This window comes from Castor canadensis, chromosome 2, assembly GCF_047511655.1.
Source record: "Castor canadensis chromosome 2, mCasCan1.hap1v2, whole genome shotgun sequence".
Taxonomy (NCBI): domain Eukaryota; kingdom Metazoa; phylum Chordata; class Mammalia; order Rodentia; family Castoridae; genus Castor; species Castor canadensis.
Window position 1 is genome coordinate 164,896,100 of NC_133387.1, and position 25,871 is coordinate 164,921,970.

The 25,871-nt window shown below is 40.7% G+C and overlaps 1 protein-coding gene across 7 annotated transcripts in view; it reads left to right on the forward strand.

Moving 5' to 3' along the window:
* The window catches only part of Opcml (opioid binding protein/cell adhesion molecule like), a 1,098,377-nt gene extending 1,075,532 nt beyond the window's left edge, over positions 1 to 22,845 (forward strand). For 6 of the 7 annotated variants that reach the window (XM_074066316.1, XM_074066318.1, XM_074066320.1 and 3 more), the window contains 5 exons: positions 1,438 to 1,575; positions 1,973 to 2,093; positions 2,569 to 2,720; positions 3,651 to 3,677; positions 17,472 to 22,845. In XM_074066316.1, coding sequence (XP_073922417.1) covers positions 1,438 to 1,575; positions 1,973 to 2,093; positions 2,569 to 2,720; positions 3,651 to 3,677; positions 17,472 to 17,572 — 539 coding nt within the window. In that variant the 3' untranslated portion in view covers positions 17,573 to 22,845. The remainder of the gene's footprint in view (positions 1 to 1,437; positions 1,576 to 1,972; positions 2,094 to 2,568; positions 2,721 to 3,650; positions 3,678 to 17,471) is intronic. The other variant, XM_074066317.1, reaches the window with a different exon arrangement.
* The last annotated feature ends 3,026 nt before the right edge of the window (positions 22,846 to 25,871 follow it).

Here is a 25,871-nt window from a genome sequence, read left to right on the forward strand (position 1 = left end):
TGGAAGCAATGCTAGGAATCTCTCTGTAAAGCTATCCTTATGTCAAACTATCAAAAACGCTATGTCTTTCTTATTATTGCTTATGTTTTCTCTTCAACAAAATTGGAGAAGAGGGCAGAAGAGGTTCTGCCTGGAAACGAGGTGGGTGGGGGCGCGGGGGAGGGGGTGTGGAGGAGAAATGGCCCCAACAATGTATGCACATATGAATAAATGAATTTAAAAAACTAATAAAAAAGCAGCTTGGAAAAAATAATAATAAATGACTTGAAGAATCAAAAAAAAAAAAAGGAAAAGAAAGAAATCTGTGAGGCTGTTCTAGTAACCACAGATCCATTGTTTAAGGCTTATTTTATTTTGGCAAATATTTATTGAGCATCTATTGTACCTCCATGAAGTGACTCATCAGTCATTCTCTACTCCACCATAGATTTAAAGTGTTTATTTTTAAATTGACAAATAAAAATTATATTTATTATCATGTACAACATGAAGGGTCTTGTTGTTTTCCCCAGTACTAGGGATTGAACTAAGGGCTTTTACAAGCACTCTATCACTTTTGCTAGGACCTGCCTTGGACTGTGATTCTCCTGTTTCTGCCTACTGAGTAGTTGGCATTACAGGCGTGGATCACTATGCCTGTAATCTATCTATCTATCTATCTATCTATCTATCTATCTATGTATGTATCTACATATCTAACTACCTACCTACCTATCTATATCTATCTTATAGTGGAAAGGCTCAATTGAGCTGTCTTAAAGTGTAAAATATCCTTCTATTTGTTCTACAACTAGTTAGTAATTTTTATTTATTTGTTTATTTATTTGCACTACTGAGGTTTGAACTCAGGGCTTACAACTTGAGCCACTCCACCAGCCCTTTTTTGTGGTGGATTTTTTTTGAGATAGAGTCTCACAGAACTGTCTGCCTGGGCTGCCTTCAGACTGTGATCCTCTTGATCTCTGCCTCCTGAGGAGCTAGAATTATAGGCGTGAGCCACTGGCACCCAGCAGTAATTTGTATTTTATATATAAAGTCATTTCTACATAATGAAAATAAACATAACCTAGTTATTCCACATATTTTATTATATTATTGGTTGTGACAACTCTCTTTAAAATATTAAAGTTTATTAAAGTACTGGGGTATTTACAACATACTTTTTAAATTAATCCTCATAATAATCACTAAAGAAAAATATTGGTTTTCCTTTCTACCAAATGTCCTAAAACAGTTAAACTGACTTGCCTGAAAATAACATTGATCCAAGACTCAAACAGAGAATTTCTTTCTTCACAGTACCCTATATCTTTGGGTTGATATTCAAACACCACTATTATGGCTTTTCCTGTTCTTCTACACTCTCTAGACATGAATATGATTCTAAGCCTGTTTAACAGGTTCTTTATTGTTTTCTGTCTCTCTCTTTCTTTGCAGAAGGCCAGGGCTTTGTGAGTGAGGATGAATACCTGGAAATCTCTGACATCAAACGCGACCAGTCCGGGGAGTATGAATGCAGCGCCTTGAATGACGTTGCTGCACCTGATGTGCGGAAAGTAAAAATCACTGTCAATTGTGAGTTGATCTGCTGTCAGGGAGTTCCTGGGGAACTGAGGGGACAGGGATTAAGGCAACAAGCTGGCAATGGCAAAGCTATTTTCTGAAAGCCCATACTCAAGTGGCTGCCAGCAGGAAAATGTCTCACCAGATTGTTTTGCCCCATCTTTCTCTGCATTGCCATTTGTCTCTGGAGTCCTATTGGGACTGCCAGAGCCTTCAGTGAAGGAGGGCAGCTGCTAACTTAGAATGGGTGTGGAGGCCTGAAGTTTCTGGAGTAAATATAATATCTTCAAGCAAGAAGTTCTTTCTTGGGAAGGAGAGTGTCACAGACATGTAGCAAATTGGATGAGCCTTTCATGTCCTTTGTGGAATCACCCTTGGTGACTTTTTGTTTGTGTGTTGTGTTCCACAGACCCTCCCTATATCTCAAAAGCCAAGAACACTGGCGTTTCTGTTGGTCAGAAGGGCATCTTGAGCTGTGAAGCGTCTGCGGTCCCCATGGCTGATTTTCAGTGGTTCAAGGAAGAGACCAGGTACCTCAGAGGGATTAGGGTGGTTCTGAGACAGATATGATGGGTCATTCCCCACGTGGGCATGTGTGATAAAGGACAGGAGACAGATAAAGCAGACCAAAAATGTGGTATAGCCCCATTTGTAACAGAGTTTCCCTTGGTACCAGAAGCAAAAAAAAATAGAGGAAGCTGAGACATGGACAAAATAAATTGAACTTGTTTGAGAATCTGTAATTAGTTGTATCCATGATATTCTGATGACTAGAACCCAGGAAATTTTGTATTTTGAGCATGACTATCCTTTCCTTTTTCTTCCTCCTGGGAACTATGGTACTTAGGGTGTGAGTTGGAGGGTCTGGGCTAGTTAGAGAAAAGGGTTTGGGAGGAAAAAAAAACTCTTTGTAGAATTAATTTATAATTAATCTTTGCATTATCTCAGTGTCTGCTGCTTTCATTCAATGTAAGCCCAGACTGGCAGTGCCTTCTCTTATTGCAGGTTAGCCACTGGCCTGGATGGAGTGAGGATTGAGAACAAAGGCCACATATCCACTCTGACTTTCTTCAATGTCTCAGAGAAAGACTATGGGAACTATACTTGTGTGGCCTCAAACAAGCTTGGGAACACCAATGCCAGCATCACACTGTATGGTGAGTGCAGGAAGCCTGGATGCAGTGGGCCCAGCCCCATGGGGGAGCTTGAGGACCTCACAAGGGGGGAAGTCATGCTCTGCTTGGCCTATGTCCACTCATATGCTCAACTCACCACCCTAGATGATAAATACTCTCCCTGTCATTTCCCTGGCATGCGATATAGTGATGTTTACAAGATAACTGATTCTTCTGGTTTTTGAAAGGCAATGTTGGCCACTTTCTAAAGGAGTAAATCAAATTCTAAATCAACTTGAATGTGGAATCCATAGAGAAGCTAGAACCATGGATGGTTCAATTGCAGTGTAATCTAATGGTTTGTAGGGCCAAACCTTTAGGTTTGTGGGGATACTATTTAAAAATAAGATAACTTCTGTAGTAAGTCTGTGATTCCTAAGTTATATTTATAGTGCTAAACCAAGCTAGCTGCTACCATCAAGATTCTCATGTTGATTGACATGCCGTCATCTCATTCACTGAGATGAATGGAGCAGAGGTCTGAGTCCCCACCAGATGCCTACTCTATGTGAAACTGCAGAATGAGACCCTTCTCTGAAGGTCTGTTTCTGCCACATGGATGGAGAGGTGTCAGGAGCCGTGGCTGGCTTCTTTGGAAGCCCTTCTCCTTCATTGCATCATCCCACTGCTGTTCATATTCTTGTGTAACATATCATGCCAGGGCCGGACAAGCTTATTGTGATATTTTATGTGTGTGTGTATGTGTGTGTGTTTATTTGCTGAGGTTTGGTGAGAGGGAAGATCTGATGAGTAGGATGAAGAGTGACATAGTTTTCCATGTGAACCTCAGACCTGAACAAGCTTTCAGCTTTGACATGAACTAAACTTTGTCCACCAACCATCTGAAATGTGTGATCTATGTCTTTTGTTTTCTCTCTGCATTGTGTGTGCATTGTGCTGTGTGTGTCTTAGAAATAAGCCCCTCATCAGCAGTGGCAGGTGGGTACAGCATGTTCCTTCTGTCCTCTGCCTGCCTGAATGCCTATGCTTTTGTATTTAAGCTTACTTCAAAGATAAGCTTGCCTGCTCCCCTCCCTGATGAACTCTCCGTAGTGGATAGAATTCCAGGGGATTGGTTTGCACAGTTTGGATAGCAAGCATGTAGAACATGATGGCTTACACACACACACACACACACACACATGCACACGTGTGCACACACACGCATGCACACACACACACACATACACACACACTTATGGAATGTCATTGTAGATCACAAGGGAATGGGATTTAGCCTCCAAAATAGTTAACTCTTGCTTGTTTGCACACAGCAACACCAAGAGGAACTAAACCTGCTGACCAAATGGATTATTAGAGTATCTCTGGGAAGTCATCCTAGTATGAATGTTTTATCCCCTTATCCCAAGGCAAGGAGGTATACTGACTTAGTTCTGAAAACTTTATTTTAAAATAGAAGTACTTTGGGTCATTATTCATAATGGTAATATCTACTATTTACTACAGGTTTACTGGTTTCTAGCCATCATATAAGTATTGTGTAAAATAGATTATTAACCTATTTTATAGATAAGTTAAAGGAAGACCAAAGATCTGGGATAAACTGAAGTACAAAAAACTAATAGATGGGCACCAGATGAGACTCAGAGTTGTACCCTTCAGCAGGTGCTGGACTATTTGACCAGAGAATAAGCAAAGAGAGAGAGAGAGAGAGATGCATCCATCCACATACTCACGCATACTTCAATATCCCAGTGTCTCAGTGGGAAAGACTCACTACCCTATTTCCTAAAACAGCAATTTCAGTATCATGAAAAGTGCTAACATTTGAATTTTCAACAATCACTTTGTATAGCTCTGGATCTAGCACAATCACAGACATAGCTTCCATACTTTGAGGACCATGAATGCTCATCCCATAGACTTGATAAGGTCCTAATCCTGACCTCCACTTACTCCTTGGGTTAATGAGGTTACTAGAAGCATGGAATATGGTCAAAAGAAGGGCTTAGGACTGACAGCCAGATGACTTGAGTTCTTGTCCCTCTCTGATATCAACTAAGGAAAGAGGTGTGTCATGCCAGATAGCAATATCCATTATATTTAGAACTATGTCAGTCTTCTCCAGCTGCCAAAAAACACCACAGATGAGGCAGCTTATACCACAGTTCTCTGTTTTCTTACAGTTATGGAGGCTGGAAGTCCAAGGTTCAGGCTCCAGCCAATTCTGTTTTGGTAAGGCTCTGCTTCCTGGTTTGTAGAGGGCTATTAGGTTCCCAGATAGCCTTTCCTCTGAGTTTGAAGGTGGGGGCAGTGAAAAAGAGAGAGAGAGGAAAGAAAATATAAAGGGAGAGAGAGAGCACTCTGGTGTCTCTTATTATAAGAACACTAATTGTATTGAATCAGGGCCCCACCTTTACAATGACATTTAACCTTAAATGTTAATGAAGCTGATATGCTAAAGAAGAAGAAAAACTTTAATCAAACAAAATAACTTAAAAGAAAAATTGCAACTAGAAGGTCTGTCTCTAAATACAATCACACCAAATTCTGAATCAACTTGAATGTGAAGTCCATAAAGAAGATAGAATATTGGGACAGTTTAATTGTGGTATGATCTCAAATCTTGTGAGGACTGGGTGGTGGTTCACACTTGTAATCCCAGCTACTCAAGAGGCAGAGATAAAGAGGACTGAGGTTCAAAACCAGCCCAGGAAAAAAAGTTAGCAAGATCCTATCTCAGAAAAAAAGCCAGGCTTATTGACATTCTCCTATGATAAGAGGGACAAGTAGAAGTATCCTAGTCTGAGGCCAGCTGGGGGCAAAAGCACAAAACACTAAGTGAAACAAACTAGGGGTATAGTTCAAGTGGTAGAGCATCTGCCTAGATGCTTGAGGCCTTGAGTTCAAACTCAGTACTGCCCAACAAGAAAAAAAAATGAAAATTAGAAACTAAAGGCATGTAAGTCAAAATTTCAATTTGCTTAGAAGTTGAACATAAGAAACTTGGAGGGACACAATTCAGTTCATAACAAATAGATTCACTTCCCAATTCAGACATACATTGTTACTTAAACTTGTTGATCCTTTCCTCATTTATATTAAAACCTGCCTGAAAAAAAATGGTAAGAAAATTAAATAAGGGCATCCCTAAATTGGTTTCCATGTGTGGCTATGACATCATCCAAGACTGCAAGCCTCAGTTTAAGAAACTGGAATGGTGCTTTCCTGACCTGCTGACATAAGAATGTCATTTTAAGTTATCAATAGGCTACTGTTCATCAAGCCAATATGACTAACTGAAAGCAGTTGTAGACACAGTAGGTTCTGTGAGTCCTTCCCATAACCATCCTGATACTGTTTCCATTCATGTACCTGACAGAATTATTGCTCAGCAGGACATATTTCCTCTCCTCTAAAATCTCCTTTGCCCTTTAAGTACAGCACCCTCCAAGCTCTTTAATTCACCCTATTCACTTCACCTGATCAGGGTCCACCTACTTCAGTCCAATCCTTCATACTTGACCACCCATTGCAGAGTCCCCCTACCTTTTGGCATTCAGCCCTGAAGGATCCACCCCTGACCTCTTGGGTAGGTCAGTCCCCCACTGTAACCTCTCACATCTTGCTTCTGACCACTGCTCCCATGCAGTGTGTTAGCTACCCTTCAAAAAGCCAACATGCACTTAGTACCTGTCATAAACAAGGTGTTGTTCTAAGTGATAAGGATATAGCAGTGGTATAACAGGTAGATGCGTCATTTCTACAGACTTGAACTTCTAGTTGCAATTTTGCTTTTAAATTACTTTATTTGATTAAAGTCTTTCTTCCCCTTTCCCCTAGAAGCTTCATGAACATAGGGACTATGTGTGGCTTGACCCCTTAGGATTCAACATGGAGAACCACACATGGTAGCTAGTCAGGGAAAATTCACTAGTATGTGTAGATTGAAAGTTGGGTTGGTGAAGCCAGAAGTTCAGCCTAAGAGACTGAAATGTGACAGACTGGGTCTTTCTCAGAGAGTCTTTTGAGTTCAGGCACTCCTGCTCACTGGCTGAGTAGGTTTGGTAAAGTCAATCTCAGTGGGCCTTAGCCTTTTCATCAGTGAAAGCCTTTAGGATAAGATGCCTTCTGTGGTCCTCACAGCCTAATTCTCTGATGCTGGGGCTGAGTGACAATAGATGTAGCATAAGATCAGAGTGAAAGTGTCCAGTTGGCCTGCCCTTCCTGCTGACCACAAATGTTCTTTCCTGGTCCTCAGTGCCCCGTAATTACAGCTAATCATAGCCATAATCCACTTACTATGCACAGGGCCACTAGACTGTTTTACATATTTTGTCCTACTTAATGAGCCTATGAAGTAAGAACTATATTTATCCCAATTTTACACATGAGGAAATTGAGAGGTTAGGCAGCTATGTCACATAACACTTGCTTATAAATACATGAGCTGTGAATAGAGTCCAGTGTTTAAGTGCTTGGATACTACTCCAGTCCAACCCTTCACACCTGACCACCCATTGCGGACACCAGTGACTGATCTTCTGCACAGAATCCCTTAGCAACCAATAGTGTGCCCCAGTCCTGCACCAAATCCTCCCCTGTCCTAATCATCTACTTCAGAGCCCAACCTTCACATTTGCAATCTGTGTGTTCATACTTCCCAAACACACCCACCATTCCAAAATGTGCATTTGTGCTTACCCTCACAAGTTCTGTGTCAGTTTTTGAGAGCCCTCTTTCTTCTGCTGTGGTCCAAACGCAACATGCTTCTCTCACACGTACCTTTCATAAATTTCCACATCTACATATAAGGAACAAAGAAGAGTGGAATAAAAACAAGTTTCAAAGAATACAAAAAAATGCAATATTATGGAGACATTGAGTGGGTTGAAACAGAAAATGGTCTGAAAGAGTAAGAAATGACATAGTGAATAGGTGGTCATTGAAGATAAATCAGTAGTCAGCATTAGTGTGAAGTGCTTTTTCCTTATCACACTGGTCAACCTTCCTGTCACAGAGCAGCAGACACAGGTCAATTAGGCAAAGCCTAACTCAGTGGTAGTTATATCACCTACTTTCCTTGGCCCCAGGCAGCTGTAAGGTCTGACAAGTTAGCAAGATGCAGAGAAGAAATCGGGGCCAGGATCAGGAGAACTGACACCCAGTCAGTCGGACTCTAGCACAGATGAACTACTGCACTGTCTGTTCCTCAGAATAAGATGGACACCAGCTTGTTTTCAACTTTCTATATCTCTGTTCTGAATTTGAGAAAAAATGGGAATACAAGTTAAAGAACAAGTCTCCAACTCTGATCCATAACTTTGGAGATAAGAATCCTGTGCTATTGAAGAAGCAGCTTACTCCAAGTATTCATTAGTTTTATTTGAAGACTCATCTGGAGTCCTGGTACCTGGAAGTCTTCCAGGCCTTTGTGCAGCAGGGGCCCAGCCAGGCTCAGCTTGCTGGCTACAGCTCAGTTCTCTTGAGGAAGTCACTCACTCTCCTGAAACACTTTGCCAGCCCACTTTGCTTCCTCTGGGCCATGAGCTAGAGGCCCTGTCCCTCTGTCCTTAGGGTGCACAGAAGGAAGATTCTGGACCTGATTGCATTGGCACTGCAGAGAGTGTGATGTGTTTAATGGGGCATATAAACGCCTGGATTACTGGACCTGGGAGGGAAGAGGAACAGCAGTGCACACAATGCCAAAGGGTGGGGATGCTGCAGAGAGAAAAGCAGATTTCTCATACTTTATCTATGAAATTGCAGTGACACAAATGAGTTACATTTTGAGTTAACTATCAAGCACAGGAACAACTCATAGGAATCTTGTCACTGAAAACAAACATGGCAAAACACTCCAGTTCAGGCAACATCTGGGTTCTGATTTTTTCCTCAGGCAGAGTTTCAGTGCCCTCAGAGCAGCTTCTCCTACAGTCCACCTACGCAGCTTCTGGAGTCCTGAGGATAGAATCTCCATTTTCTTTTGCTAATGGCTGTTTCTTCAGAATAAGTATGCATAGTCAATTGGATCTCTAAGCTGGATTTTCTTCAACTAGAAAAAAAAAGCTTGCATTAACCAGCAGCTCCTTAAGTCTACCCCACCAATACATGTAGGTTGTGCCCTAATTGCTTCTGCCATTAAACTATACCTAACACATACTCCCCTTCCATGTTCTCCTTCCTTTCTGGCATTAAGTTATCCTAACCACCACACTTTCCCCCAGGTAACTCCAGGGGATGTGAGGAGTGGGCATAGGGATAAGAGGGTTCTCTTCTGTATACCCTTAGGCACTACACCATGTTTAGCATTTGCAGTCTTCAGCTCCTCAAGCCCCATTCCCCCAGACCTCCCCCTCCTAACACCCAGTCTCTACCCATGGCAGACCCCCTCTGACTTGAAATGCCTGTTTCTGACCTCTGTGATGTAACCCAGGAGGTGACCTACTTTCTACCCCAGTCTGCTCTTGGCTCCCCATGTCAGCCCAGTGGAAGGATTGCAGTGAGAGATGCATGGTCTTCCACATCTCAAGCATCATACGAACAGTATTTCTTAGCATTGGATTTACTTTAGGGGCTTTTAAAATGTGGATTTGAGAGCCATGCCTCAGAACCATTCCATCAAAATCTTTACAAATGGCCCTTGGGAATGCAATTCATAAGCAAGATCTCCCCAAAGATTGGCAGCCTCTGAACAGCAGTCTAACTTCTAAATCTGTGTCCTTAACACTCTCCTGAATGCTGAGTTATGAGCTGCTCTCTCTGCTTGCATCCTTTCATGGAAAACCCAAACTCCATCCTTCTTCCCTCCTTAATGTATGCCCTACTTTACAACTGCACACTCTAACTAACATACATGCCATCAGTTTGACTTCTCCTTTGGTCAGCCAAGAAATCCTAGCAAGTAAACCTCAACCTTTCCACTACTGCCCACTCCCCATTCTCATTACACTACAGCATGTATCTCACCTGGATAAGTACAGTGATCGCCAATGGGATCTCTCATCTCTGGTAATTCCTTTACAATCGGATTGACTCAGCAGAGTCAACTGAACTTTACAAAACTCATAATGGACTTTGTCATTTCAGTGGCTACCAGAGAAGTTTGATGCTAAGGCTGTACACACCCTGAGATCAGCCCACTCTTTCAGCCTTCCAGCTGCCTTGCATGAACCCACCTGACTGGGCCCTCTGGGCCCTAGTTTCCATCATACAACTGTCTTCGGTCAGGCTGCTCCAACTCTTTATTCATCCACCCATTCATTCATCTAGTTAGTAAATATGTATTTAGTGTCCACTATATGCCAGGAATTATACTAAGGACTGAGATACAAGGAGGGAAAGAGCTTCTGAACTTGCACAATCAAATAATGGTCTGTAGGAGTATATGGGAAATACCATGATCAAGGAGTGAAGAAGATACCAGCTCTCAAGTTTCAAGCATATATGACCTTAGATACCTAAGAAACATTTGAAATAGACCTACTATTATTTCCATTTCAAAGGAGAAGAGCTTAGAGTTCAGGGATTTTAAGTGTATAATAGAATTCTACCACAGAAGAGGCAACACCAGGCTTTGGTGTTTGACCTTAATCCCATGTTTCTTTCTAACCATATGTTTTGTACATTTCACTGTACACGTTTTGTATGAGTGTTGGAAGGTCACACATGCAGGCTTTTCCTGCCTGAGACTCTGCTCAATGGCAGACCACCTATAGGGCATTTCTGAGCTGTTCTAAGGAAGCAATGCCTATCTTTAGGCAATCATGGTGGCTTGCCCTGAGGCTTACATTTTGTTTGTATTTGCTTCTGCCCTTACAGGATGTAGCTCTGTATCTTGCAATGGTTGTTGCCTAGTAAATGTTTATTGAATTAATAAATAAATTGTCCAATTGATGGGGGACATTCGTCACAGCCTCTATACATTTGAAATTCTTCACTACCCAAGAAACAGCCAGATACTCAAAAGGACTTAGAGTTCCCTCCCCCCAGAGAAGCCAAATTGTTGTTTCTCTGACTGTCCTTTGCATTCCAGCCTCCTGTATGACCCAATTCTAATTTGAAATTTACATATCCCTTCCCATCTTCACTGGAGGGTGACTATATCAAACATTCCAATTCACTGTTCAGGAAGACACCCTTGCAGAGACATCAAAAGTTGCACATTTTATTTGTCCATTTCCTGCTGATAACTTACATGATTTTTATTTTCCAAATCCACAGCTTAAATCCAGGTGGGAGGGAATGAGTCAGAAATACCATTGCTTTTGGCTGATGACAGCAGCATAATCATTTGTATTTTCCCCAACCTGCAAAATGTCAACATATTAGAAAAAAAATGCAGACATTTCACATTTCATTCCTGATGAGCTTCCTTGTCATTGGCTCACTCCCCACCTCCTCTCTGTGAATCATTGACATCTGGCTATTAGCCTAAGCATTTAGAATTTAACACTGAGCTTTCGGGTGTGCTGATGTCAGCATAGACACAGAGCTTAGACGTAAGTCTTGTCTCTCTCAGGTTTGTGATGAGCTTATAGATTTGAATTAACTTCTGATATTAACTTACTAAGCTTTTGTCTTTGTGGTTTGAATTAACTTCTGATATTAACTTGCTAAGCTTTTGTCTTTGTGGTAGCACAAAACAGGGTGTGTTATGAGAACAAAACAAAGATGGCTGCCTTTTGTGCCTCTTTATTCACTCGTCTTAGTTGTATTAGAAAGCACGGTTAATCTCACTTGTAAAATAACACAATGCCACATTTTCCTGCTGTAATTAAAGACAATGGAGGAAAAGTTCCCTTTGAAGGGAAATGATGTGCCTTCATCAACCAGCACTGCTGAAAATAGGTTTATGTTTCACCAACAAGTGTAACACATCCATCCTCTAATTAGATTTCCCTGCTCCTCTTTTAATCACCAAGAACATCATTATCCCTTTGGTTCCTCATTAGGAAGGTCACACAGTTCATAATCATACTTATAAAACCTATCCAAATTTCAGAACAAAACTTAGACTTCAGATTTTTCATTGATCTCACCGTGCTAGCAACAAGTTCAACTTGCCTACAGGTTTTTATTATTATTATTTTAATGTGAGCACCCTTCCACCTGTCATTTTAGTACAATTACAGCTACTTAGTCTACTGTTGTTAAAGAAGAGTATCATATTTTCATTATAATACAGAGAGGAAAACCAGCAACACATTTGAACACCTTCATCACTTACAATGTACAGTACATTCTTAATATTCGATGTCTCTTACGAGGCATGTTCTCATCAAGAAGCTTAGTTATTTTTCTGGGAGCTTTTTGCTGAGTCTGAGTGCTATGATTGTCAGTACCCTCCACTCAAGGAGACCAATGACCCCCCTGAATGCAGTCACACATGTAGTCACAGGGAGGCAAGGCTTGAGTTTCTGGTTCTTATTTTGCAGACATAGCTTGAACTCTACTCAAAACCCTCATCCAACTTGCTTCTTAAAAATCTGGTGTTTAGTGTATTTAATTTATCAAAGTAAGTTGCCTCTCAAAAGTAGACTTTATTTCTTTGCTTGTGTATTAATTGTCTCACTTGACTGAGCTTCAAGTCTGAACTTACAGGCCTCCTCTGGTCATAATGCATACACTGATTTTTCCATTTCTAGAATTTGTCTTTGCTGTCTCTCTCTTTTTTTATATATGCTGAAAACTAACTTGTGTTTGTCTGCATATGTGTCCCCAAGGTATTTTGTTGTCACTCACAGTTTGTTTTGTGGCTTTGCATCCTCATTTCAGCTTTATTTTCAAAGATGCTCAACTTCAGGCATGAAGGAAGCAATTAATTTTTAGCATTCAAAAGGGTGAAGGAGGAGGTATTGGAATAATGGGATAGACCATAATTATACATTCTTGCTGTCATTTTATCCCTGAAAAAAAGTATTTAATGAAGCCTGATATTTGTAGCAGTCATTCTCATTGAATTGAGTCATTGTTAACCATAAATAGAGCAGGATTATTCCTTAAACATGGCATTTGCCCAGAGAGAGAGAGAGAGAATTGGGCTTCTAAGTGCTGTTCCTCAGAATAACTGGTCTTCCTTAGGAAGCTTTTATCTATGTGTAGCAGCCACCCCAGGTCTCTTTAGAAGGAACCAAATCACTCACTATCCACAAACAAGCTTGCTTTCAGCTGGTATTAGACAATCTTTGAGAACCCAGTATTCCACAAGATCTCTTTATTTAAAGCAGGATACTACACAGCACGCTATTTTAGGAATTAGGAAGCACTGCCCTAGTTCTAATTCACATTATATATATTCATCCTTTAGATGTACTTGGTTATTTTACACACCATCTTAACTAATCCTCAGTGTAGTCCTACAGGGTAGATTAAAAAAAAAAAAACTTCCCCATTTGTGCATTAAAAACACTGTTTCAGAGAAATTTGTCTGTTTTGTCCAAAGTGTTTTCACTAGTGGGTAGCAGATCCAGGATTAAGTTCTCTCTGACTCCTTTAAAGACTATCCACCAGGCAGGATGCTCCTGAAGTGAAAGGGATCTGGGGTTATTGTTCCAAGTGGCTTTCTTCCCAGAAACTGTGAGGGTTTTAAAAAAAATTGTTCATTAGTTTGTCTGTCTATTTAGATGAGGATAGAGGTTTTTCTCAGTCCTTCTGAAGTATAAGTTCTTTGAATGTAGAGACTGTGACTATCTTTCTTCTTGAAAACAGACACTAGCAGATACCCAATACACTGTGACTTCTCTGAGTCTTGCCTGGGGTCCACTTCCTTTGCAAAAGGGCATGTTGCCCTTGGACTTTGCTACGAACCATGTTTTTGGCTTTCTCCCCACACCCTGCTTAGTGCCCCCATATTCTCCAAAGCCCTCACAGGTGATGGCCTCTCTCAGCAGCAACCACTGTGATGGTTAAATGGCCTCACTTTTCATTCTCTCCCCTACCAAAGCCTCACCCCCAAGTTTAAAATACTTGCAAAAGATCTAAATAAGGTAATGTTAATCCTAGTCCCAACAAAAAAAATGGAAGTGCAGGGAGGGTAAAGTCAGCAATCCATGGCAGCAGTTATCTTAGTGTCATGGCTACTTTGTACCAGAGACTATACTAATAACTTCAGTCCTGTAAACTCAGTATTACTACTTCAATGACTTCATTCCAAAGAATACATAGAGCCTTGTAGATGAGGCAGCAAGATTAAGGAGGCAAGATGTATAGAAAACCTTTCCTAGTTCCCTAGTGGGTATTCTTGCCACTGGTGCTTCCATGAACCCCATTCCTTACTCTATCTTTCAGACCCTCCTTTATTCAAATCCATAATCTTTATCCAGGCACATTTCTGGGTCAGTTTACTGGAGCAGAACACAACACTGAAAATCTGCTTCACATTTCCAAATCTCAGATTCTAGGCTTTTAATGAGAACTACCTTCCTCCTTATTCCCACTGACAAACATACAAACAAGCAAATAAAAACAAAAACACCATTTGGATTCTTTTCCATATTTATTGAAGTCAAAATTGGTGCCATCTCGGGTTCTACATACCCAGGGAAGCCCAGCCAATTGGTATGTGAAGGTGCCACACACACCTGATTCTGAAGGCATGTGTTCAAGCTTTCTTGCAAGCACTGCTGAGTTTAGGGTGAGGAATTCCTTCATTTTCAATTCTCCCCTAAAGCATGGTGTAGCCCTGCATGTTCACTCATCTGACATATGCAAAAGACGATTGCAACCTGAGACCAGATGTGAGCCTGAGAGGTCACGAGACCATACCAAGTTAGACATCCCTTTTTATATTAAAGTACAAAGAAGCACTTAAGTCAGGAGAGTGACTGTGGTATGTAGCAACCCAGCAGGAGCCACCCAACCCAGGTGCTTTATTTTCTTCATTTTCAGTCAAGTAGAGTTAATGTAAAGATGCAACTTGAAAATTTGTTCATTGCTGATGGCTTCTGTCTCATAGACCTCCAATCTAGAGTATAGTACAAGGATGTGAGCCACTGTCTGTCTGCATTTAACAAAGCCCAAGAACCCTCTTGTAGAGCATTCCACCCTCCTGCCATGTGGACCAGCAGCCAAATCTCAAATGTGTCCAGGGTCTGTATGAGAAAAGCAATGCTTGTTTTAATCTCTATCAGAGTGGATTAAATTAATTATCTGGCTGCAATAATCCAGCCATTTTTCATAGACTGATTGACCAAAGGCACTTTGGCAGTCAATAGCAAAAGTATCATCTAATACAACAAAGCAGGTGCTCATCATACCGGCTAAAGAACAAAACAGCTCCCTTGAGAAGTACAGAAATTGGAGCCAAAAATGGAAACTACAGGGTCGAGGAATGTTGTATGCCCTCTTGTTGTCTCAGGAGGCGGGGTCATGCAATGGTATTAAAAGCCACAGTAGTGCTCATTTTACATCACCTAAAGAAAGCCATCCGGCTGCTAACCAGCTGTCACTGCTAGCGCCAGGTGTAGAGTCTCCCTCTTTTAATAATTCAGAAAACTAATAGGGGAAGAGCCTTATGAGTCATCAAACCCTATTGCTTCTCAATTTGCAGATAGGGGAACCAAGGCCCAGAATGGAGTGTGACTCAGTTAGGGAGCAGCAGAGGCAGATAACTGGGCTCCCAGTCTCATCCCATTGCCCCATGATGCTCTGGTCTCTGAAAAACATGCACATAGTATGATCTCCCATACAGAGGAGTAGTGCTTTCAGAATCAAAGGCCTAGACTCTGGGAACAGTGTCTTGCTTCTATTTCAGCTTCAGGTATACAAGTTGTATGGCCATAGGCAAGGTGTTTAATTACTCCATTCTTAAATTTGTCCACTTATAAACTGGAAATGACAATAGTACATATTTTGTAGGTTTTGCTTTGATGGCTAAATGAGTTAAAATATGTTTGACAATTAGAAGCATGCTTGCTACATAGAAAGCACAATTTTAATGTGTCATCATTATCACCAGCAAGCTGAGCAATCTGTGTGTCTGTTAAGTCACCCTCATGGTTCTACTCTTTGGAATATTCAATGGAAGCAGAACGTGGCTATAAACCCTCCACCCACTGAGACAGGAGGATTTTGAGTTTGAGGGTAGCCTGAGCTGCATAGCAAGAACCTGTCACAAAAACAAAACAAAACAAAATAACAACAACAAAAAAAAAACTTAAAATATTCCTTTGTTGCTCAAGACAATATGATAGGACAACTACTTTGAGCTTCAGAGTAGTTTCCAACTTAGTACATTCTATAGGCCATGTATGATTCCTTAGGATGTGCGTTAGGACTACCAGAGACCCAATAATCAGGCTAACTTCCATAAACGTCTGTGGAACCTTTTGAAGGACAATAGCACGATGCTAGAAACTGGGCACTGCCCTTATGGAATCCTCTATAAGAAAAATGCAGAGCAACATGAGCCAGATTTCAAGCTGTCAAGTAAATAGGACTTTTAGTCTATAGAATATTATATACATAGTAAGTCAAAGGGAAAAGGTACCTGTGTTGAAATTCTTGAGATAACAATAATTGCATGCTCTCTGCTACAGAAAGAGGTCTGGACTTCCCTAAGCAAAAGATTTCAATTAGACCCTCCCAAGGCAAGGCATAGATCCATGCCATAGGTTAACAGGCAAGTCAAATGATTTTGGTCCAGTCCAAGGAGACCCTGATCCTCATTGGCTTTTTAAAGCTTCTTTTTAGTAGGCCAGTGTACTTCTCAAGGAGGCAGTGTACTTCTCAAGATGGAAGAAAAGGCAAACCATCTTGTCTACATGTCTGTCCCTTTGTCACTGCTTTTACAGAAATGTCTCTCCATAGTTTTTAATCCTTTGGCAATATTTTATTTTGCTCTTACTGTGATATACTCTGATTGAGAGCTCTAGTCTTGCTTATGGCAGAGTTAAATACTGGTATATCTCCCCTTGGCACAAGGAAGCAGTGAAGACAATCCTAGTTCATGTGGTTTGCCTTCCTGAGGCAAAGCAGATGAGGAAAAAGGGACAGTGCTCATGATTCTGTGAATATATCTCCCAGTAGGGATATGGGAAAGGACCAGAGAGAAGGAAGAAAGAGGAGGGCTCCTTCAGGATTAAGCATCAGGTGGCCGTTTGTTCTGGTGGTGTTAAGTCATCTTTGTTGTTGGAGAGGCACCATTGATGGCTGGGATAGAACAATCACAATCTTTAAAATTCTCAAGGATAATTATTCATCCTTTCTCAGCAGCTTTTCCACAATTCCTAAATTATACAGACTAAGGATGCAAAGTCTGCAATATCCACACCTAGACTCTGTCCCTTTCCCTTTCTTCCCACTTCCCACCTGCTTCTCACCTCTCTAAGCCCCCTCCTTTCCCAGTGCCTATCTTCTTCCAACTCACTCTGTCTATACTGGATTCCATCTTCACGGATAAAGAACAATTATAGGGCCATGATGTCTTTCCTTACCATGGAGCCCTTCCTCTTCCTGTAACCTTTGGGCCCATGGGCCTAAATGACTCAGATCTCCCCACTTATTTTTCAAACCCCAACCTTTCAGACTAGGTGGTAGTGATTAGGGGATTCCAATGACTTTCCAGTTTGGGTTTACAAATCATTCCAGTGGGTATTTTCCATTTCTCTATACCTAGAAGGGCTGGGGTTGGGGGAGGAAGAGGAGGAAGGTTGGGATAGAATTTAAAGGAATGCTCCCAGAGAAGCATGTCTATGCATTTGCTTGTCAGGGAATAAGGATGGTATCCTTTGTTTATGTGCTAATGGGTCTGTTTCTCTTTCCCTTACACAGGGCCTGGAGCAGTCATTGATGGTGTAAACTCGGCCTCTAGAGCACTGGCATGTCTGTGGCTCTCAGGGACCCTCTTTGCCCACTTCTTCATCAAGTTTTGATAAGAAATCATAGGTCCTCTGAGCAACGCTTGCTTCTCCATATCACAGACTTTAATCTACACTGCGGAGGGCACATCTGCTTGGGCTTCTTTTTGTTTGTTTCTGTTCTCTTTAATTTTTTTCTTTTCTGGATTTTTTGATTTATTTGAATTTTTTTCCAGTTAAAGTGAGTGGGGTTGGGGGAGGGTTGGGCAGGGTTCTACCATGTGTAGGATAATTATTCATTGGTGTGTTCAAAAATGGAATCTGTTCCTGTTACCTTGACCCTTCCTTTTTCTCTGCTTCTCTTCCCACCATCATTAACACCAATCTTTTCTCTCTCTCTCACGTATACACACACACACACACACACACACACACACACACAACCATGTGGGCAAAAAAATGTGCCTCATGATAACACCCTGAAGACACAACTTGACTCACAATGTAGTGTATGTACAGCAAGAGTTGCATCATGACTTCTATTATCTTTGTCTTTTAAGCTTTCAATCATTTTTGTAAGTATAATGTACATATCCTTCCCTCTGTGCTTACTATTATCTAATTTCATTAGGGTTCATGTATTTTCTTTGTAGGAAGTTATTTCACTATGTTCATATATATATATGCATATATATGTACATGTATATGTAAAATCTTGCCATCTTCTCTAGCCACTCTGCCCTCTTCATTTTTTTCACTAGCTGTAGAGATTACAGGCTTAGGGCTATGCATGCAACCCAAAACTACAAATTTAGAAGTCAAGTAACCAAAAAAGGGGAAGTATATTAAGGACAGTACTTCTCATAAAATATGGTCACTAGATGGCTAATTATTTAGGTTTCATGAAGCTGTCTATCAAAGTAATCGTGCCATTATCCATCTACTCAGTTGTCTGATTTATCTGTCCATCCAATTATCTACCCACCTGTCTTGCTGTCTAGCATTCTATTTATAATATTTATCATTCTCTCAATGTAATCGTCTAATATTTCTTTCTATTTCTCTCCCCACCACTCACTACCAATTCATCTCCATATTAATCTAATCATATTGTGTCTGTTCATTTCTCCTCTGCCATCAGCAGACATTGGCATCTTCAAAATTGCCAGTTAACTTCTCATGTGGAAGCCAATGATCTCACAGGTTAATTCCATAGAAAAGCAATATCCCATGTCTTGGACTCTTTGGAATGTGGTAACCCATCCACCCGAATTAGATGTTGTTAACAGATGGACCAAAGTAACAATCTAAAATTCAGTCACAATTCCCAGAAGACACTTTCCTAAACCACCTTCTTGGGAAGCAGATCAGCTCTAGAGAGCCTTGATTAGCACTGCATTTCTTCTTTCACAGCTGAAGGATTAAAGTACCAGCCTTCATGCTTCTCTCAGCCTTTCAAGAAAGTACATGTCAGGAACTTATAGGACCACTTTCATGGCTGGCTTTTGTTAGTAGCAAGAACCTTAAAGAAAAAACACATCTGTCTCTGCAATGCAAAGATAGAAGTCCACTTGCCAGAGTATGATAACTATAGCTCAGTGTCTTCTTTCTGCTCCAGTTCTGGTGTGAACTGTTTGAAAACTATCCAGTAAAAAGCTGATGGAGGCCAATTACATGGCGGGTGTGTTGACAACTCTGGTATTTGTTTCAGGAAGCTCTTCTGAGCTGAGGGCACTTGAGCAACTGACTTAATTTCTAAGCACTTGATTAACACAACACTGCAAACAGAAGGGGGAAAGTGCAAGTGACACAATTTCCTCTGATACAGGCTGCTTCTCTAGTGGATTGGGGAAGAATGACCCCAGCTTCCTGTGTTCAAAGCAAATTGGTGTACAAAGAAGAGCAGATCTGACCTTTCTGCATTGTCTCCTGGGACAAGAAGGACTTAGTCATCAAAGGAGCCTGTGATTCAAAAGAATAGCAGTGAAAACTACATAGCGTTATGCCACAGGGACTGGCCTGCAGAGTGGTGAGAAGAAGCATCAACAGTGACATTCTTACAGACCTTTCCTGCCTCTGTAGGCAACCTTTTTCAGGACCATGTTCTAAAAGCTAGTAACTATGAGCTCCATAGAGTTCTGTTCTTTTAGTACTTAATTGGTTTCTTCCTCTGATATAAGTGCACTCAGTGTTTTTCCACCATCGCAACATGAGCACAAAACCCAGAATGAGGAAATATATACATATATGTGTACATATACACACATATATGCAAACATAGGCTACCTTGGTATACAAAAGTTAGGCACTGTCATAAGAGGTAGACCTGGTGTGAGCAAAATTAATATTACCCTTGGCAGCTATAAACAGACATCTGGATTTTCAAGTGATCTGCCAACAACCAGATCCTGAGAACATAAATGATTTGCCCAAACCAAAACAGTCTATGATTCTAAGTTCCAGAAACAACCAGGCACAAAGTCAGAATTAAAGGCTGAGCATACACCTTTCAGATCTGTCACCGTGCTCAGCATCTGGAGTTAGGTTGGTGCAGACATTGTTTGAGAGGTACATGTGCCCTTTGAGTGTGTGACTGATACTGTTTGTTATTTTGGAGTAAATGTGAAAGCTGTGGAGAAATGATGGTCTGGGAGAACATGGTGCTTGAAATGGACAAGCTGGAGCTGGTCCTCACTTCAAGACTTATAATAAAGGAAGGCAAGTGATCATCAGAATCTTTCAAATCCAACAAGGCTGGACTCAGGGTCACTATGGCACTTTGTTCTGCCCTCTTCACCGGACACTAGGAAGCACCTATTCTGGCCATGTTTCAGAGAGAAGAACATGCTACAGTCAATCCTCCGTCTGGGATAAAGAAAATCAAATACATAAGACCCAAGGCACTGGGGAACTGGAAATGAAAGTGTCTTCTCAACAGACACATTCCAGCTTCTGTGTTATTTGAGTTATTCTGGTGGGGATGATTCCATGTAATGATAGATGTTACCTAACATCATGAAGCATAGAGAACAGTGAATGATTACTAAACGCAAAATCTGCACTCACATACGCCTTTTCAACTTTACTCATAGCGGGTGGATGGATAAGTCCTATTGGATGGATTTGTTCAGTGGTGTCAATGGTGGGGGCGGGGAGGAGATAAGGGTAGGAAAAAGAAGACTCCTAGCAACATATAGCTCATTATTGGTTTTCCATGTGGAAAGAAAACCAAATAAGGTTTATCAGTAGTTTAGGTAAGAGGAATTCAGCAAAAGTTATAATTCTCAAACTCTTCCCTTCCCCCAGAACAAAGTTAACATGTACTTCCACCAAAGTAATGCCAATGCAACTGCTAGTGTTAAGTCCCTGGCCAAGCTTGTTTCTCAATAGTTTAATGTCAAGTGCCTGATATAGTCATCTGCAAGTCTAAACAAGTGTATTTAGCTTTTCTCATTCTTGTTTTAATTGAGGAAGGTGGAGTTTTAGAGGAGTGGTTGTCAAAACATGCACCTATTTTATGCAGAGAGCTCAGTGCATGATTGTTTAGTTGCAGGCTGCAATTGTGCTCAACTGAACAGAAGAAAAGTGACAGCTCTGTGTCAAACAAATCTGAGCTTCTTTCTTCTGAAGTCCACACCTTTTCCTACAGTATGCTGTTCTAGATTAAGCAGTTAATTCTCAAAACCTAGTAGGGAGCATGCTCAGAGTAGCAGCTCTGGAGTTGAGGCTGAGTTTACAAACTGTTTCTGTATCAGCCCAGTCTACTTGCCTTCAACAAAGAGGAATTAGCAAGTTCTACTTGCATTATGAGAGCTATCAAAAGAGCAGAGAACCCTAGAATGGGCAGTTGATCCCAAAGAGAGCTTAGGACAGCCACTGCAAGAATGGCTGGAAATTGAATACTCAAGTTTTGGTTGAAGCTTCCAGTGCCAATGTGCACCTGCGCTGTGTAGCTGTACATGGCTGTCACGAATTCCATCACAGATGGAAGGAAGGAATAGTTTAAAATAGTTTATGAGGTATCTTTCTCCAATTTGATCCTGAGTTTGCACCAGAGAAAGAAACACTGGCTTTGTAATACCTAGAATCAGTCCTCTCCTGCTCTCCCTTCTCTCCCCCAAAAAAGTCTGGTCCCTTTGAAATTAAAGGAAGCAGCATAAAACTTTTTCCTTTTTTGGCAAAAATGCATTTAAGTTTTTTTCTCCAACAGCAAGAATCTTTTCTTTTAATTTTTGCACAGCCCTGTTCCTGGAAACTCTTGTATTCAATTACTTCCCTTCCTGTTATACAAGGCTTCCCTGTCTCTTTCATTCAAGACAAGTTTGTGCAGTTGTGGTAAATCTTCACAGGTGTGTAACTAGGAAGGTAACATTTTTAAAAAGATAGCATATGAGGAGAACTCCTAACGATCACTAAAAGCAAACAAATAAAAATGCCAGTCTCATTTCCCTCATTTCTTACTTAAGAGAAGAGAAGTAAATGAAAAGAAGAAGAAATAGATTTGCAATTAAAAGATGTAGCAAAAAAAAAAAAAGAAAGAAAGAAAAGAAAAGAAAGAAACTGATATAGCTGAACTAGTGCAATTTAGCCTTCAGGTGCGGAGTAGTTGGAGCCCAAAGGAATGTGGAGTGGACTTAATTAGAGGCAATTGTCTTCATGGTGAAAGTAGTTAGCTAAACCTAATTTTCAGCATTTTGGAAGAGATTCCTTTTTGTTTCTTTCAGTGGTGCCCTTTTAAGACACACAGTTGTTCCACACCACTGGGTGGAGAAAGAAAGCTTGTGAACCCTCTACCATGCTTGAGGGGCTACATCCTACATTATCTGGCAGATTAATAAGGATATCAATAATAATGATAAGTAATAATAGCTGCCCTTGTGTTAGTAAAAGGGAGCATTTTTAATAATTCAGAAATTTTTGTGAAATGTAAAGTGCAATTGTGAGGAATGTGTGGGTGTAAGAAAATGTATCTGTCAAGTTCAGAGTCCTCTAGATTTAAAAAAATATATCAATGGTGCCGTTAATAGCTGTGTCAGACAATGGGTGTGCCCATTTTCACAATTATCTTCAAAAAAAATCTATGTTCAAATGCTTTAAAATTTTTATCACATGATACAAGAGTATAACTTTGTCAGCCTTTGAGAGTTCTTTTCCTTTTGTTTTCTCTATTTTTTCCTTCAAAAATCAATGAAGACTTGATTTCTGTCAATAATTGTATTGAGGGTGAATATACTACCTGAATTTTGTGCATGTTACATTGTAGTTGTAACCTTTTCTAATTCAGGATGAACATGAGATGGTTGTGATTGTGCAGTGTATCAATAAAGTTTGAAGAAATTTGTAAATTTTAGGGGGCTCTTTATTAGGACATCTCTTTGAGATCGAGGAATGGATAAGAGGTGAAGCAAGTTATACTTCTCCCTCATGTGTGTTTTAGACTTTGGGGAAAAAGAGCAATTAGGAAAATGGATTAGTCTCTCTCTTTCTCTCCCTCCCTCCTACTGCCTTTCTCACATATGCACACATACAAACAGGCACACACACAAACACACGCACAGGAGGCAGTCTGAGCACTTTCCATATTATATCTGTATATCAAATACCTATGCTATTTACAAACAATATGGAATGTCAACTTAAATTAGGAGAGAAGTTTCCAAAAAATAGTGACCAGATGCTGCCCAGCTTGAACACTCATCACTGTCTTGAGGATTCCTTCACTGTCCCTGGTGCTGGATTCCCTTGGACAAGGGTAAGTATGAAAAGACATGGTGGTAGTGATACATATTCATTCTCCAAAGTAGGCACCATTGGAATAATTTCTATTCATCCTAGCCATGGCTGGAATACATACCCATAAAAGAAGAGGAAGAGCCTTGGAGAAGGTGCCCCATTCCTCTAGTTACCATTTCCAAAACATAATTCTCTTCCAATAAAGCTACTACTCCTCTTCCTTCATCACACATTCATCTACTTTTCTGAGTGAATGGTCACTAATTTCCTTCTTACAACTCAGTTTCTCCTCAACAATCTGTCTCTCAGTGCATCTTCCTAGTTCTGCCATTTGCTAGGTATGTGGTCTTGGATGGGCACTTGATCTTCTTAGCTTCTGTTTCCTTCCTCCCCTGTACTCTTTGTTAATTTAATTGTGTGCCACTATTGCTTCAGTTCAAAACTTTCGACCTTTTTCTCCTTCTTTGTACCACTGAATTTCTCAAGGCTTCCCACAAATAAAGTCTAGGGATGATGGTTGGATGTGATTTGTAAACTCAGTAGAACATAGATGAAGATTCTTCAGTTAATTTCACATCATAGGTAAGTTCTCTGGCAAAGTCCCTGAGCTAAAGTTATAACATCGATATTCTTGTGGGTTCCCTATGCAAACAAGGGCTGATCTGAAACTTCCAAGACTCAGTTTCCCACCAGGGAATGGAAACTAAAATGCAGGGAAACACTAGATAACAATGATTGAGTGCTTCTACTTTCCTCAGGCTTGTGGAGGAAATGAATTCCAGTTCCCCTAGCTATCACCATTCCTTCAGAGCTCCCTTTCCCTTTCCATTTCCTTCTTCTTTTCACTGTGCTCTTTCCCTCTACATCTGACCCTCTCCTGCTCCTGTTCTTACCACAGCATTTACTCACCCATCTGCTCCTTTGCTGATATCTGCATTTATCCATCTTTCACTCTATCTGGCCACTCAGCTCCATCAGACATCAATGTCTCAGCTAGCCACTCATCTACCCACTCACACATTATTTTCCCATTTATACAACCCTACTATCTATACAACACACCTGTCTAATGTGACTTTTCCCAGTCTACTTATTTAAGACATCTACCATTCCCTGTCAATCATCCACCAAGCATCCTCCAAATAGCCTTTGGAGACTTCCCTTTTTTTCACACCATCTCAAGGTAATAAAAATCTTGGCTAATCTTGGAAGGCAGAGGTCTTCCACAAGTGATATTTATCTAGCTATTCTTAAGCACTGAAGCTAAATGATTGGGTATATTTTTTATCTTTGCCCCAAATACGCCATATTAAAAACATATACATACAGAACAGTTTTGGCAGACATACGAAGGGGATACCTGTACCTATCAAGATGAATTACAGTAGGAAGAGATAAGAATTGGGAGTGGAGTAGAGATTTCAAATGACAAGGTGTTGATGCTTTGCTTTTATTTTATTTATTAGTACTATTATTATTATGGTAGTGCTGGGAATTGAATTCTCTCATATGCAAGGCAAATGCTCTACCCCTTGAGCCACATGTCTAGCATCTTTGTATGGTTTTTGAGATAGGAAGCTCTTGCTAATTGATCCTGGGTTGACCTTAAACGTGAGATCCACCTGCTTCTGTCTCCTGAGTAGCTGGGATTATAGCCATGTACTACCATGCCTGACTATTTTATTATTTATTTAGTTACTTATGTATTTATTCTGAGGCAGGGTCTGGCTATGCAGCCTGGGCTGGCCTGGAGCTTGCTATGTAGCCCAGGTTACCCTTAAAGTAATGAGTCTCTTGCCTCAGCCTTCAGAGTGCTGGAATTCTAGGTGTGCAGGACCACGTCCTGCTCAATGACTACAGAAACAGACAGGAGAGGTCACAACTAGCCACTCATCCTTCTTTCCCCACAGTTTATTTGCTGCTTAATAAACTTCTTACCTTGATGAATGTTAGGGGATGACTCTAGTTTGTCCCAAACCCTATGGTCAGTTCTGAAAATCAAAACTGTGAAGATACAAATGGCTTCACCTTCTCTAAGTATGTTTGTTTGGTCACAAGGGACTTTCTTTTTTCCTTGCATTCTCCCCATGTATTCCTTTACTCATCACTCATGCACCACATCTACTCAGCAACTCCCCTTAAGAGCTTTGCATTTAAGATAAGGAAACAGATGTATAAAAGAAACAATTATAGTACAATATTGAAAGTATTATGAGAGAGATTCAAGAAAATGGTTGCAGACTATGGAACATTAATATTGGGAGATATTTAGAAAGCTTCCCTAATTTTCTCTCCAGGGATGAAAAGCTAGGATATAAACAGCCAATATGGTCAGTGGACATAGTGCACAGATATATTACTTAAAAATAAACAAGGTAACAGAACTATGGCCCATTCAATGTTCAAAACTTGGTTGATGGAGAGAATAAATATTTGTTAAGTGAGTGAGCACCATGGAAAGAGTTAAGCCTATAAACGTCCAAAGAGCCATGCTGTGCAATCAGTGATGAAGCTGATTCAGCCTCCTGTCAGGAGGGAAGAATTCTCACCTACACACCTACATGGTCACAGCTGGCTGCATCATAAAGTTCTGGCCCCATGAGGGATTACAGAGCGAATTATCTTCCCCTGGATCTCAAAG